The 17,368-nt window shown below is 36.7% G+C and overlaps 1 protein-coding gene across 3 annotated transcripts in view; it reads right to left on the reverse strand.

Annotated features, from left to right (window-relative positions):
* atg7 (ATG7 autophagy related 7 homolog (S. cerevisiae)) overlaps positions 1-17,368 on the reverse strand; it is a 110,127-nt gene that overhangs the window by 82,234 nt on the left and 10,525 nt on the right. For all 3 annotated transcript variants that reach the window (XM_053484627.1, XM_053484628.1, XM_053484626.1), the window contains exons 4-12: positions 16,451-16,568; positions 15,499-15,576; positions 15,297-15,413; positions 10,327-10,473; positions 5,817-5,905; positions 5,308-5,432; positions 3,378-3,468; positions 2,344-2,488; positions 90-248 (exon numbers count right to left, since the gene is read on the reverse strand). In XM_053484627.1, the coding sequence (XP_053340602.1) occupies positions 90-248; positions 2,344-2,488; positions 3,378-3,468; positions 5,308-5,432; positions 5,817-5,905; positions 10,327-10,473; positions 15,297-15,413; positions 15,499-15,576; positions 16,451-16,568 (1,069 nt within the window). The remainder of the gene's footprint in view (positions 1-89; positions 249-2,343; positions 2,489-3,377; positions 3,469-5,307; positions 5,433-5,816; positions 5,906-10,326; positions 10,474-15,296; positions 15,414-15,498; positions 15,577-16,450; positions 16,569-17,368) is intronic.

Below are 17,368 nucleotides of genomic sequence, written 5' to 3' on the forward strand. Positions count from 1 at the left end.
CTGGGCAAATGAAGCATCAGGAGACAACTGAAATGTGCATTAGTGGAAATAAAACGCTGCACGAAAAATAAGCATGTAAATTGCCTCACCACGCCGGGGAAGATCTTCCTTAATCTGTCTACTGCAGCCAAGGCTTTAGTTTTTCCTCCACTCAGGCAGTCCTCAAACTCATAGAGAGCCTGACGCACAGGATTCGAGTACGAGATCTTTGCATTGTCCACAAATGTGATGTGTCTTACTCCCCAGCCCTAAGGACAACACAAAACACAGAACATCTCTAGCTAAATGGAGAATAATAGATTTTGGTAGTATAGGATGGATGGATGGATGGATGGATAGAAAGATAGATAGTATATAAAATCTCAGAAGATTTAAATAAAAAAAAAGTTCGTAGTGCTCGAAAATCAGCCGCATTGACTTAAGACTTGATAAAACACAGCTGACCAGTACCAGCAGATTACATGGCACCCCAAATTATTACAGACTGTGAAAACTTCAAACTTCAAGTAACTGATATTTTTTGCCACTGAGTCAAGTGACCACAGTTCAGTTCTCATTTTGGCCCAAATAAGATGATCCTGACATTTTCTCTGGTTCCAGAGTGACTTGACACTAAAAATACAACATTTTGTAGCCCTTTTCCTAAATATGTCTGCGGTGGCTCTTGATGCATTGACTCAAGCCTCACTCCACTCTATATTGTTGTTTGTCTTGTGGCTGCTCCCATCAAGGGGTCACAGTGGACCATATTAGGGCTGCAACAACCAATCGATAAAAATCAATTACTAAAAGCTTTGGCAAGGAATTTAATAATCAATTCGTTGTGTCATGTAACGCGGAGACATTTGATTGTTAAAAAAATCATTTAAAAAATCTTAGTTGAGCGCGGAGCGGAGTGAACGCACTCAGTCTCGCGCACTGATGCTAGCCAAGTTCGGCGCCTCATAGACAGGGCAGAGCAAAAACACACACACACACACACACACACACTAATTTGTTTTATTTTTACTTTACAGCAGTGATTCCGTTAGTGTTTTTTAATAATTAAATTTGGTTTACGAGTGTTTTGGAACACGAGCCCGCTTCCGGATCGAATTATGCTCATAATCCAAGGTTCCTCTGTATATATATATATATATATATATATATATATATATATATATATATATATATAAAATCGATTAATCGGGAAAAAATAATCGTCAGATTAATCGATTATTGAAATAATCGTTGGTTGCAGCCCTATATATACACACTGTATATACAGTGCATCCGGAAAGTATTCACAGCGCATCACTTTTTTGGAGAGAGGAGAAGCTGCCAGAAGGACAATCATCTCTGCAACAATCCACTAATCAGCTCTATATGGTAGAGTGGCCAGAGAGTCTCATCAGACCAAAGAATTTTGTTTCTAATGGTCCGAGAGTCCTTCAGGTGCCTTTTGGCAAACTCCAGACGGGCTGCCATGTGCCTTTTACTAAGGAGTGGTTTCCGTCTGGCCACTCTACCATATAGGCCTGATTGCTGCAGAGATTGTTGTCCTTCTGGAAGGTTCTCCTCTCTCCACAGAGGACCTCTGAAGCTCTGACAGAGTGACCATCGATTCTTGGTCACCTCCCTGACTAAGGCCCTTCTACCCCGATCGCTCAGTTTAGATGGCCTGCCAGCTCTAGAAAGAGTCCTGGTGGTTTTAAACTTCTTCCACTTACAGATGATGGAGGCCACTGTGCTCATTGGGACCTTCAAAGCAGCAGAAATTTTTCTATAACCTTCCCCAGATTTGTGCCTCGAGACAATCCTGTCTCGGAGGTCTACAAACAATTCTTTTGACTTTATGCCTGGTTTGTGCTTAGACATGAACTGTCAACTGTGGGACCTTATATAGACAGGTGTGTGCCTTTCCAAATCATGTCCAATCAACTGAATTTACCACAGGTGGACTCCAATTAAGCTGCAGAAACATCTCAAGGATGATCAGGGGAAACAGAATGCGCCTAAGCTCAATTTTGACTTATGTACATGTAGTTTTCTCTGTAAGTTGACTGAACTGAATGTTTAGAAACTCTTTGGGAACTTGCTATACTCTGAACCTGGCAATCTGCATAGAATGACCCCATAATCTGGATTTTTTACATTTTAATAACATGACCTAAACCTCCCTGAAGACCTGTGCAGTAAGCTGAAATGGAAGGTCTACAAGACAACTTTTTTCTTCTTGCAGGATCTGGAGAGATTCTAAGTTATAAAGAAGAGATACCAAATTCACAAGTACTCATAACAGTAACTTTATATAAAAGAGACAGCAGCATGAGCTTGTGCAGCATTAAAACACACATCTCTTACCATGAGTGTTCTTGCCACATTGCAGCCCAGTGTACCAGCTCCAAGCAAAAGACACTTGGTGGACACAACCTTATCCAAATCCAGAGAGGGGACAAGGCGCCAACGCATCAACTTCAGATTCAAATCGACTGATGATTCTGCAAGTCTAAATGACACACACACACAAAGACGCTCAAATAAGGCTAAAACATTATTAATTTGATCTGAAAGCCAAAGTTGGATGACTTGTAAAAACAGTGACAACATCTGGAATAAACAGTAAGCAAACCAGAAACTGAGCAGGCGTTTTACAAAAGCCAAAACATTATGGCAATAATCATTCAGAATGGCTGAAAGGCTTGTGGGGTGCTTGAAGAAGAGACGAACCACGATTTGGCAACAGGGTGTTGGCCGCCCAAGCCAATTTTATGCTGGAAAAGCATAGGTCTCGCATCCATGTAAACCTTAATTTGACCAGTGCCAAATACCTAAACACTGCTGTGGGCCTTTCTTGGCAATGCTATTCCAATTACCCGAGGCAGCAGCATACAGTATTTCTGCACAGTAGCATTCTTCTTTCCAGAAGGTATTTGTAGAAATTATAATTTAGTCACACATGATAAACTAGGAGTATGCTTGCAATGTGAATTTTCCTGATTCTGATCTTGTTTTCATACAAACTGAATATTTTGACTTTAATTATAAATGCTTATTTTAGGAGTTGTGGTTGCACATGGTGATTATTATGAGAATCACAAAAACCTCTTTTCCCCAGAATGCATTGGAAACTTCACCAGTGAATTTATATTTCTACATTACTGCTACTGTTTATTCATATACGCCTTAATCTTTCCAAATGTATCCCCAACAAACAAACAAAAAACACCAACATGATTGATTCAAATTAAATCCCAAACATACCCTGGTGTTAATTACATTTCTCTGTCTGTAGAGAAAATTCCCAATCCAATTCAAATATATTTAAAGACTGTATTGACAATATAATTCATAATAAAATAAAAAAAATATACGTATATATAATTATTATACAATACCTTTTTGGGTCCATGCATTCACTGAGATTGACACTTCTTGGTCCCATTGCTCCTTTGGGGTTCTTCTCCCAGCCCACACTCTTTGGACAAGCTTTCAAAAACAAAACATTTTAATACTGTAGTAACTGCAGATGGATTAGATTGTTAAAGTTACTTAAAAAACGCAGCCTAAGCAAAAAAAAAAAAAAAAAAAAAAGCACAATTTCAGGAGGGTCTGCATCAAGTAAAGAAATTATGCAAGTACTGAACTTCCTGGAACTGTCTAATATATTATTAAAACATGAAATAATAGTGATGAACTGTCAATTTTGAAGAAGTATGGCGGTCAAGGGAGGAGAAAAAAAAGTGTAATTGGAGAACATGTATTTTCTTCTGTTCTGGCTTCTGGGTGGTGGAAGAAACTTTCTCTAGATATCCTTGCAGCCAAGTCAATCTTTAATCGACGACTAGACACCTACCTCTTTTATAGATATTTGAGCTTCCTTCCCAGCAGTTTTGACTGATGTTACCTATTAGTTTTACTTATTAGTAGCCTAGTAACCCAGTGAAAGGATCTATCCACTGAACCAAACCTTTAATCTCTTTTAACTTTCACTGACTCAAGCACTTTTGTTAGTCGCTCTGGATAAGACCATCCGCCAAATGCTTCAATATAAATGTCAACACTTTGTGAAGCTGCATCATAAAAAAAATCTAAAAAAGAAATTACAGCTATGTGTAATAGTGAAAGTAAGAGTATTTTTACACTCATAACGTGACCACAGGATAAGGACTAAAGACTAGTGTTATCATAAGTAAACCTAGACTTATCTGACAATAAAAAGACTTCAGTTTGCAAAAAGTGCTCAAGTGCACTTCCCTTATTAATCTGATGCACCAATTACGCACCGTGGCCACTGTACAAGCCTATAGAGGCAGTGTTATGATCTGGGGTCAGGTCTAGGCTCAGTAACATTACGCGGCAATAAAACAAAGTCAGTCGATTACCTGACTTTAATGAATAACCAGGTTATTACATCAATTGATTTTTTTCTTGCCTGAAGGCGAAGGTACAGTTTCATGACTTAAAGTGTGAAAGACTGGTTCTGAGAGCATGGGGACCCATTTTCACACATAAAGTTGGTCACACAATTAAAGATAAATGAGGCAGATGAAATATAAAAATGTGGGACTTAATTTATTTGTCCCAGAAGTTACTGTTCACTTAACCAGCGTTACTTTTCCCCTCTCTTGAAGTTAATAAGACAAAAAAAAAAAAGACACACAGCTTGTCATGTTACCAAAAAACTCAAGTTCTCCCCCATAAACTGTTATGAAGAACTCAAGCCAGATCTCGTTCATGACTTTTTTTTTTCAAATTAACATCGCCTTACAGAAACAGCACCCAACTAACTGTTAGATGTTTTCGTTTGTTAAACAGCAACCCATTTTTATAATTTCGGAAAGCCCTGTGAATAAGCTACGGAAACAACAAAGCATCAGGGACAATAAAATAACCCTGGTTTTTGAATTACAAAATTACAGTCCACACTTCTACCTGCTGTTGGGAAATCAATGCTCTTTCAGCAATCACATTCGACGCAACAAAAGAAATGTACGAAGTATAGATTTTTATAATTATTATTACCTTTTTAAGTTATTCTCTTCACATATTATCTTTCTATGTGCCTAAGACTTTTGCAGTAAAGACAGACTGAGAATTCGCTCTTTAAAAATGCTTTCAAAAAATAAGGGAGTCTTTGGCTTGGTTTAGTGGTGGACTTTTTTTTCTCTCTCAAAGTTAAGACACTGGGAGCTTCTCCAGGGATTACCTTCATGGCTCAAGGCACCAAACAAAGGCTTAACCTTTCTGTCGAACCCGTATTAGCATTTCAAGTGTGCACCATGTGTGCCGTTAATCTGGGGTGCTCTAGTAGAGAAGGAAAGTTACCTGCAGACAGGGGAGTCAGACTGGGGAGCTTCACTTCCAAAACAAGGCTGTGCTGCACCGATCGACTTCCCTGGAGCGTCCTGTCTCGGAAGCACACAATTTCAAGCACGTCCAGCTGTGACCCCCTGGAACACACAGGGACATACAAACACACGGTTACAGGCTTCACAGATGGATACCATATTGTTAGTGAATTGAATATATTTATGGTGCATGCTTAGACTTTAACTGTAAACATTTAGGGGTTCACCATCGTATCTACTATAAACACATAAACCAAAGTCCTTATTAATTAATGTCCTAATAAAAAAGCACCACTAACTAGGGATACGTTTTCATCTGCATATTATTTCGATTTTCAGTATAGACATATTCTTAACATTTGTTGTATTTGTACGTAGCTAAATAATAAACAGCAGTCTGGAATGTAGTGAGGATTTGTTGATAGAAACGACACTACCAGTGGGATGTGTTATGACATGCTGTGAAGTGTTATGTTATGAATTCACCATTTACTAGCGAGGAGGATCAGGAAATTGCGAAGAGGCCAGCCAGGATGTTGAGGCAGAGTGCATGGGTCGTAGACGCCCACGGTTACCTTCGAGACAAGTCGGGGAAACACAAGATTTCACAACAGTAAATCTTACTGGTTTTGTTCTGAAAGCGTCCAAAATTCAAACAGCAAATAGCCATGTTTATGCCCATAATAAAAATGGTTTAAAAGTTATTTTTATGTTAGCCTGCAATAGTATATTGGCGTTGAAATACAATAAGAAATACGAGCTACATACTGTACAGTACATTTCAGGGTATGTCCATGTAAATCCGGTGAAAAGTGTAGGAATTACAGCACTTTATTTAAATATGGTCCACCACATTAAAAAGGGGCAGATGTACAGTCTAACTAAGTACTGTATGTGCTACTCCCTAATTATTTACATACATATGATCTAGTAAAACATACGAAGGTGAAGTAGATCTGATTAAAAAATATATATAGATCAGATTTGTGCATTCAGACAACCTTAATAAACAAATTAAATCTGTGTCTTAAAAAAAAATCAAAATTGTGTCACTATAGACTGGTAATGTAACGTTATGGTATGTAAATAATTAGGTGTGTTCCCTGCCTCGTACCCCAAGTCTCCCTATATATATATATATATATATATATATATATATATATATATATGTGTATGTGTGATACATGTGACACGTTACTTGAATGAGAACAGGCACATCAGAATTCATGCGACATTTGCCTCTGTGTGTGTGTGTGTGTGTGTGTGTGTGTGTGTGGGGCGCTCGCTGACGTCAATCAGCACAAGTAGCGTGGGGGTTTCATAGCAGTCCTAGCTGCTAAAACGGCTTAAGCTAGATGTCTGGCTTTCTTCCTCTCACACACTCACTCATCTTATACACCGCTTTATTCTGTATTCAGGGTCGCGGGGACCTGGCGACTTAGGGCACGAGGCAGGGTAAACCCTGGACAGTGTGCCAATCCATCGCAGGGCACACGCACACTCACACACGCATTCACACCTAATTATTTAGATATGTTAACATTACCAGTCATCCTCCTGAGCTAAATCCCAAGTGTTGCTAAAATCACGTCTATTGTTTGGAATTACTGAGCGTTATCACAGCCTGTGACGTTTTTACTCTGATGGCACAAAGATATAGTGATGTGTTCATCCGTGCTGGTTCGAAAGGACAGACACATCCACAATACAGTCAGAAAAAGGTCACTTGTAATTATGAATTTGAACTGTCATGACATGCAAATGCAATTTGGCCAAAAAGTGGTAATTAAACAATGTAGCTTAAATATGAACATACAAGTTAGCAAATACTGCAAGGTCACCTGAAAGGTCTAGGGCATACGATCGAACAAGTTCACTTCTGAAGTGTCAAAGCTAAATAAAAAAAAGAAGTTAAATCTTCTGCAAAATCCAAGTCACCTGTCCTGACCTGTGCATTATTGTTCTTTTACTAATTAGCTCTCACCTCCATGAATAAAGAGTTGTGTTCATCAAAATGAGCTGGTTTAGTTACGGATTAAACAAATATGAGGCAGGACACCAGGGTGTCGAACTCTGCACAAGCATATGGCGCTAGCTAAAGCCTTCAGTGATTGGCTGTCTGAAATATATAGCCTGGATTAGAAAGATACCAGCCCCAGGGATCCTCTTCATGTTTTGTGTACTCCTGGTGTTGGTTATACTAACTAAGCAATAACCCAGAGAAATTCCAAAGTGAAATATCGCATGTTGTGCAATTTTATTTTAATATTTATGATATAATTGCATCCAACATTGAAAGTCTCTCTCTCTCTGTCTCCCCCACTCTCTCTTTATCTCCCTTTAAATACACAGCTAGTCATTTTACTGAAAAACCATGAATTCTAATCTTCTTTGGCCTGAAGACTTTGCCTAGTTGGGAAACCTTGAATGCTAAAAAAGAGCCTACAACTGACACCTCTTTCAGACATGTTACAGGTTTTTACGTTGTGAAACAGCAGGCACACATGGCATAACGTTATTAAGTAGCAATAACAAAAATAATAATCGTTTTTTATTATAAAACAAAAGTCATCGGTACTGAAATTTTTTGTGGCAAAAAATGACCTCGGATTAGAGCCATTATATGAAGGCTTTACAATATCGACAGTTCAGAAGACCTTATTGCATATTTTGGATGCCTTCAGCATTGTTTTACAATGTAGAAAGAAATAAAAATCAGGAAACACAATGGGTGATGATGCAAATGATACAAATGTTATGAATTAAGTTGCATTTCAATGAGGGAAAAAAGTATTTGATCCCCTACCAACCAACAATAATTCTGCCTCTTACAGACTGGTTATGTGCTCCACATGTGGTATGTTATGTGGTACACATATTTTAATTTAAAAAGGAGCTCCTAACAACAATGTGGTATGTGTATAAAAGCCACCTAACCACAAAATCTTCCTCTCAAACCTCACCACCATCGGCAAGACCAAAAAGCTGTCAAAGCAAGTCAGGAACAAGATTTTAGACCTGCACAAGGCTGGAATGGGCTACAAGACCATCAGCTAAAAGCTTGGTGAGAAGGAGACAACTGCTTGAGCGATTATTTACGAATGGAAGAAATACAAAGTAACCATTAATAGCCCTATATGCAAGATTTTACCTTATGGAGTAAGAATAGTCATGAGAAATATGAGGGACCAACCCAGGACTACACGGGAGGAGCTTGTGAATGATCTCAAGGCAGTTGAGTGCACAGTCGCCAAACAAACCATCGGTAACACAATATGCCTGCATGGATTGAAATCCCTCAACGCAGCAAGGCTTCCCCTCCTCAAAAATACACATGTTCAGACCTGGCTAAGGTTTCCCAATGAACAGAGAAAGATTAGGATAAACTGCTGTGGTCAGATGAGACCAAAATTGAGCTCTTTGTCATTAGCTCCACTTGCTGTTTTCGTAGAAAGAAAAATGCTGACTGTGACACTAAGAACACCACAGTCCCTACAGTCAAGCACGGAGGTGGAAACATTATGCTTTGGGGCTGTTTCTCTGCTAAAGGTACAGATTGACTGCACTGGAGGGCCAATGGATGATGCCTTGTGTTGTAAAATTCTGGATGAAAACCTCCTGAAGATGGGTTGTGGATGGGTCTTCCAGCATGAAAATGACCTTAAACATACTGCCAAGGCAACTAAGGAGTGGCTCAAGAATAATACCCCTATCTCACCTATGCGGTTTCGCGGCAGGGCCATAAGTACGGTTCATCATAATTCATTGCGAGTTTTTGGCGCTGAGTACGTTTCCATCTTTCTGCGCGAAAAATTAAACATGTTCAATTTTTTTGCCGGTACTCGCGGAAGTTTGCGGTCTTTACAGAACTTTGCGGAGCGCCAGCAGAACATCGGCGGGCAATCGCAGCGACTCCGCCTACTCCGCCTAACTCCGCATCTCACCGTGAGTCAAACCGCGTAGGTGAGATAGGAGTATAAGCACATTAAAGTCATGGAGTGGTCTAGCCAGTCTTTAGACCATAATCCTATAGAAAATTTATGAAGAGAGCTGTAACTTCGAGTTGCCAAGCAACAGGCAAGAAACATTAAACATTTAGAGAAAATCTGTAAAGAATAGTGGATCAAAATGCATCCCAAGATGTGTGCAAATCTGGTAAACAACCCTCCTCCTCTCGCCTTCACACACACACACACACACACACACACACACACACACACACACACACAGCGTCTGCGCGCATAAACAGAAACACTTATCTGTCGGGATTTATTTTTACCTTTATTTAAGGGTAAAGTGCAAGTTAATTTGTTTTATTTGTACTTTATAATTTTGTGTTCATTATTTTTATGTATTTATTTTTTTGTGTGTGGAACAAATAATTTTAGTTTCTATTATTTCTTATGGGGAAATTTACGAGTGTTTTGAAATATGAGCCCCCTTCCTAAACAAATTATGCTATAACATACAGTATACATATAATGCTAAAATGCTACAGCTGGAACTGACTACTGAGCTGATCTGTGGTATAAAGCAAAATAATTTAAAAAACAAATGACGCTATGGATTTTTTAAAGAGGAAAGGCTTAGCCTGCCAGCCCTTTTACTTTTTCACCCTATACCTCTTTACATATCTATTTCTTAAAACTGCGACCATCAAAACCATCACAATAAAAGCTGAAAAATCACAAGCTGTCATACAGTGTGCACTTTGATGCACTTGCACTCAATTTGTCCTTGACACTGGTAATTTAACACAAACATACTGTATGACAGATCACAGTACATAACCTCAGAGTGTCCAGAGCACTGCCCAATTGCAAACAAAATCAATCAAAAATATTTGTTCATCCAGAAATACGTTTTTGACAAAAGACTGGTCAAGAGAGTCTATTTCTGTCAGTCTTTTCTCAGAGTGCACTTTAAGTAATTGTTGGCACTCAATGGTACTTCAATAAGCCACCTGTACAGGCCAAATCTTCAATCCCAGTTGTACCTTCTTTAGATCTGTGAAGAATGAGTCCCAGTCTTTCAGCAGAGCCACTTTAACACTGTCTTCAGAGTACTTGATGAGGAAATATGGCACAGCTGTGGCTCCACTTGAAGAACACAGCTCATCATAGGCTGCTTGAACAGCAAACACCTGGGGGAAAAAAATAATAAATGCCATATGTTAAATAGAAATGAATAAATGTATTAAATAGAATTAGTCCACGATTTGTACATGAAAATAGAAAAATATATAGAAAAATATAGAGACTGGCTGTAAGTCATATACTATTGTACTGTAGTGTACTACTGCTGTGAGACTAAATTCGGATCTCTCCATCATTGTCAGCTGCTATGACTATGACATCACACCAGATGTCATTGCTCTAAGAGATAATTACATTGCTAAGCACCCCAATTTTCTTGCAACCTACTAAAGCACACATACCAAACAGCCACTCAGAGACTATGGGGAACACCAATCAGCCTACAACACGTGTCCTTGTTGTGAAAAAATTCTGCATAAAAGAAACTTCTATAAAGAGAAATTAAGAGTAATAAAATAAAGAGTCAATATTTGGAGTAAAAACTCATTGCTTAAAATCAGGAGTTCAGCAGATTTGTGCAGTTTTATAAGAAAACAGCTGTTAGGTTTTACTGAGCTTGCTGGAGAATATGAGTTCTTCTAGTAATTTTGTCACACTCGTTCTTTTTCTATTTTTATGCACATCCCAGGAGCGTACATTAGGCTTTTTGTTTCCATCTGAAAACTGGACTGTCTTGTACTATATATATTTTCTTTTTTAAGTTTTATATGGAAATACTATCTATCTGTGAATATATCTGAATTAATACACTATTTTTACTATAGGCCAGTAAAAGAAATCAGCATCAGACTCAAGTTTCCCAGAGAACACCATGGCCTACAAGCACCTCCTACATAGACAACAATTCCAGTCACTCATTTTGTAAAATTCGAATTATAAAAAAATCCAAGGGGGATGGTGTGGTCAAGTTTTTGCAAGCATACAAAATGATGAATGTCAAATTTTTAAAAAGGTTTTATTAACAAAATATATCCTTAATTAAATCAACTTGGAGCCATCAAAACAAAACACATGCATTTAAACATGCAATTATCAAAACTATCATTTGATCCTTTCCATGGCTTTCATCTGGGGAGAATTATAAGAGTAGAATTAAAATCTACAGAAACATTAGTAATTAAATAATTTAATAGTATTGTAGTTTTGTAGGACTACGCACCAGGCTCTGTCTTCCTCTCTCTCTCTCACACACACACAAAACACAAACTATCAAATTACTATTATGGCATTTAAAAATCTATTTTTGACTTTTGCAATTTTCTTTAAATTGATGAAATTACACAAATTGGTTAAAGAACGCATATTTTATAATCATAAAGGCTCTCAGTCATTTCTGAAAACTTGCGTATTAAACTGAATACTTTGTTTTCATCGCGTCTCCACTGAGAGGATTTGTGCGTATGTATAATACCTTCAGTTCTCTTCTTTTTGAAATATGTCAAAAGCTATGCTTAAACTGTTCTCTTGGTCGTTGCGAAAATGCAAACAGCGATAAAAACGCAAATTTGCATGAGCTTGTGAGCAGCGTGTTACAAAATTGAATTCTGATTGGCCAATCGCCGTTATTAGTTCGTAGATGATCATACATAGAAAGTTTTAATATTTCAACTTCATTAAAAAAATTTATATAACACACAGCAGTAAAAGATCATGTACACCTGAGCACTTGCAAAGCACACACTCACTGTAAAGTATCATCTTCTTTATTTGCCTTTATTTAAATTTGAATTTTATTTGAAATTTTCTTTATTTGAATGCTTTGTGTCCTTTTTTGCTGCGTTTGTGCTTCTAGTTTTTGCCCTGATGTTTTAAATATTAAAATAAAAGGCCACAGAGAAAATCCTCATTTATTTAAGATAGACTGTTTGACTGAGGTCTTCATATATATCATATGTCCATGACCTGTATAGAACATTGTGTTTACTGAAGCAAGAACACTGTGACTGTGCAACTTAATTTAAGCAGAAACCCCATTAATTATGATGTGCATGCTGTATAAACGATGAGAGGACATGCAAATTGCATTGTCATTGAGACAGGAGGACTGAGACGAGACCCTTTCCAGACTAAGTGAACATAGCCATTCAGGGCTTGCCATTCAAAGCTGGTATTATGTTGAGTCTTAAAACGTGTCTTCACTGACACTTCACATCAATTGTGCTGACAGCAGCCCTTACCCGTTACTTCATAACCAGACCCCAAAAATACTAACCAACACCAATCCAACGTAATGAATATTTCACATTTCATTTTGATCAGATGATAAAATCCACATTTCAAAAATGTCAAAATTAGAAATATACACTATATGGTTAAAAGGTTTCTGGACACTTTACCATCACACCTACATGTGTGAAAGCTCACAGCTGTATAGAATGTCTCTGTATGCTAGGCGTTACAATTTCCATCACTGGAACTAAGAAAAGTAAACATGTTCCAGCATGAGCCTATAGCGAGATTTATGAACACATGGTTTGCCAAGGTTGTAGTGGACAAACTCAAGTGTCCTGCACAGAGCTCAGAGGATGGACAGAAACGATAACTGTAACCCAGCCACCCAACCCTGGTGACAACATTTAGTTTAAAGCCTTCCCAGAGTAGTAGAGCTTAATTATAATGGAAAAGGAAGGTAAATGTTGGCACATAAGTCCACAAACCTTTAGCAAGTAACAAAAGGAAAAGAAAAACATACAATAACATGGTTATATGACTTGCATACCAGATTATAAATATGACTGTTCAATCACATTTAAACTCGTGCTTAAAAGTAATCATAGACCTGAAGTGATTCTGATTAATGCCAAATTAATGATTAGCTTCTTGACATCTGACTGCTGAAGCTGTGGTGTGTGATAAGAGGTAAAGTATGAACAGGATTTCACTGTCGAAATATATAGATCATGAAAAGAAGAACTAGACAAGATGGAAAGAAGTCAGCTAAAGTCAGAAGTGCATCGTATCCAAATACATTTCAACCCGGTGTTTTAACATTATTGCCTTTAAATTGTTCAACTTGGGTCAAACGTTGTTTAGGTAGCCTTCCACACTATCCTTACGATAAGTTGCTGGAATTTTAACCCATTACTTCTGACAGGACTAGTGTAACTGAATCCTTCACTCCAATACCAATCCAATATCAACTTTAAGGAAGCAAGGGATCTATGTCCAATTGAAAGACTTTTTTTTTTCGTATTTATTTATTTATTTTTTTGGTTGAAGGTAGGCCTTAAAATAGTTCTACAGGTAGACTGGCTCAAATTATGTAAATTAGCCAGAAGCTTCTAAAGAAATGACACAATTTTCTGTTGTTGTGATATAGTGAATTATAAATAATAATTATTATTTTAAAATAATTTTGCAATAATTTATATTGAAATAATATATACAACTTATATACATGAACATTTTTTGGAAAACTTACTACTACTATCATGCATAAAGTAGATGTCCTAACTGACCTGCCAAAACTATAGTTTGTTAACATGAAATATTTGGAGCTAAAACAAAAAATTATTATTTAGTTCTGTTTTTTACTATACATAGTGTAAATCTGCAACTAAAATTTTCTATGTTTGTATAGCTAAGTTTTTTTATATTTTATATTTTGTTCTTATAGGTATATTTTCTATAGCTAAAGTTTTTCTATATGTTACTGTATATATATATATATATATATATATATATATATATATATATATATATATATATATATATATGTTTTATTTTATATCATAATTTATTTCTTATTGATAATTTTTTTTATTTATTATTTAAGGTCAGGTTGTATAAGCATTTCACTGCATATCATACTGTGTATGACTGTGTACTTGACAAATAAATTTTTTATTTAAAATTTGAAAAATCTGTTTTAATGACTTCAACAGAAATGTATGTAAACTTCCAAATTCAACTGTATTTTTTGTTTTCTATATTCCAAATCTATTTTGGCACAAAATTGGCACGTGGATATCTGAAGTAGAAGAAATACTTCCCCTTTTAAAACATAAGCAACTGATGGAAGCACAAATTTACTAGAAGTCAACTGAAAGCTTGGTTAAGATGATCAGCATTTCAGAATGTCTTATATTTAAATCGTTGTTTTTAATTTTTGAAAATCTGTGGAATTACTTGAAAAGGGCTAAGCGCAGGAGGTCTCCTCACACCGTGATAGATTTGGCCTTTTCTTGCAAAAAAGAATGGAATAAAATTGCAGGAACAACATGTGTTTTACTTGCACAAAAAGACAAGCAAAAGCTTTAATAAAGTAATAATTAAGGGGTGTGCACACTAACACAACCATATTATTATTGTTGTTTGTTTTCCCCTGCCTAAAGCATTTCTATGTGTTTTGCACTTAAATTTAGTTGGTTGAAATAAAGCTGGTTAAGGCTATGAAATCATTTAGATTGGTTTTATCAGGTGGTTGTATATTACATCATATGTCTTGGCTTGTACTGAATCCTGTTCCATCATCTACACTTTCTCATGTATCTCGGGAAGGATATCATGTGATATCTTTCTTGGTCGTAAGTAAGTAGAAGACAGCATGTAGCTAAAGATTAATGGCAGCTTTAGAAGTGCAGCTTTAGAAGTTCCCTCAGACTACTTGCCGGTGTGGTCTGGGAAACATAGATCAATCAGCAATAGCTCAGACAACTTATTAATATTATGTTTGTAGGGCATCCTCAGTAAAAGCATACCGCATTGACCTCTTATCCTTTATTTCCATTCCAGTTTACACAAACAACTTTAAACCTTAATCCATCCGCTTGGAGAATAAGATTAAAACTTCCCTTGTGTCTTGTGTAATAGACATTTTCAGCCACAGCAAACAGAAATTAGGGACAAGTAATCAGATTGTGCAGCTCACCTGCCGAGGGGAGAATTTCTGCTGTAACAACACCGGAGCTTTAATAAGCTGAATTCCTTCCAAGAAGCAGAGAGCAGGGAAGCAGAACCAGTAATAAAACTGATATTTCTTTAAATCCTAAAGAAGACAGATCGGTGATGAGAAACTAGTGGGATAATCTGTATTCTCCACATACCAGATATAATCATACTGGAACATTTACCGCGAATGTCAAGATGATGAACTTGTTCAGGATTGAAGGGTCTTCCACTGCGGCACCTGACTGTATGGCCATCCATATCTGATGAGAAGTTATGTTTCACAGATAATGTTAATGTTTTACATTTCAGAACTTAACTAGGAAATTAAGTACGGAAAAAATATGATTTTGGACATTTTGCTTTTAAAATAAAGGAGTAAACAGCCAACATTAAGCTTAAAATTAGGGCTGGGTCACATTGTGTTCAATATTTCCTGATAGTTAACAGTTAGTTACAGTACTACTGTGTTAGGAAAACACAAACATAGTCTATTATCCAAGTTGTACAATACAGTGACTGATGTTTGCTTCTTTAGTGTTGCACGCTAGCTTAAACATGGGAACAGTACTCATCATGCAATTCCAAATTCTTCTATTCAATCACTCTCCATGACTGTACAGGGCCGCTGGAGACCTGCAGCATATCTCCGAAGACTCATGGAGGCATACACCCTGGATGGAGTGCCAGTTTATTGCATGGCACAACAAGTTGCAATTTTCATTTTTGCATTAGTGGATGCTGTAGATCAGCTGTTGTGCTGTTGTAATCATAAAGACTATGCTATGATCATTCCAGTACTTCTATTAAGTGTCATAAGAGAATGGTTCGAGGTCCTAATAACTCCTAAATCAAAGGCTGTTCTCTTCTCTGGTTGTTATTAAGGATCTACATCTAAATGTTTAATTTTGTAAACCTGCTTTGTGACCATGTCTACTGTTAAAAATCCTATACAAATAAAATTCTGTATATTACTGAGCCTTTAATTTGCTGTGTGATGAGAAATATATGCAGTTTGCAGCTAATCTGGGCTGCTCTCGTTAGTTACGTTGGTGCAAATCATAGAAGCAAACCTTATGTCTTCTTTCTTCTCTCAAAATGACTCTTTAAACAATGAAAATAAGATAATGGCCTCACCTCGTTAGCTAATTTATCCAGAAGTGCTTTCTTGTCAGTGGATTTAAAGGCTTCGAGTGTGTTGGTATTGTGCAAAGTCCCCTTAGCAGGACAGCAGTAAGCTGGAGTCGGTCCATCACTGCACATAAACAAAATCATATCACATAATCAGGGCAACAAAGGGTGTTACTTAGACATCCAGTATATTCTTTTTATATTACATTATATATTGTTAGCATTTTGCTAGTAATCAGACGCTACTTTTTGAGGATACCTCGACATCTTATTTAAGTGAAAAGATGACATACAGAGATTTGCCCCAAAAGTTGTTTATCTGCAGTTAATTTGAAGAAGGCAATATTTTTATTTTTTTACATTTAATCAACACACAATGTTGTCATAATGCAATATCATGATAATATCGTATAATAATACCACAAAACATGCAATAAGTATTATTACTGTGATATAGGGCCGTATATGATTTGATAAAAAAATTAAATAAAATCACATTGTAATGTGATTTAAACTGCGATAGTAACGATTAAATGTACCATTTTGTATTCAAACAAATTTATCTATCAGCAAATAACTGAAAGAATTACCTCATAATTACCTTATAAGCTTCCTTTGGGATAAATGATCGTTTTCAGGTAGTCATTTTCATAAATATTTGGACACTGATAAATTTAATGTTACTGTAGCTGTCTAGAACTATACGGGGTAATTCGAAAATAAATGAAGTGATTTCATGACTAATGGCTTCAGTTCTCAAGCATCATTATGGAATGAGTCAGTGTCACTTGTAAGACAGGAAATAAAAGTTGAATGTGAGTAGAATACTTGTGACTTGGCTGGAGTTTTGTATTACTTTTCCTTAATAAATATTTGTGTAGTGAAATCAAGTCATTCTTTTTGAAATACCTTGTATATAGCACT

This window comes from Clarias gariepinus, chromosome 23 (genome assembly GCF_024256425.1).
Source record: "Clarias gariepinus isolate MV-2021 ecotype Netherlands chromosome 23, CGAR_prim_01v2, whole genome shotgun sequence".
NCBI classification, from domain to species: domain Eukaryota; kingdom Metazoa; phylum Chordata; class Actinopteri; order Siluriformes; family Clariidae; genus Clarias; species Clarias gariepinus.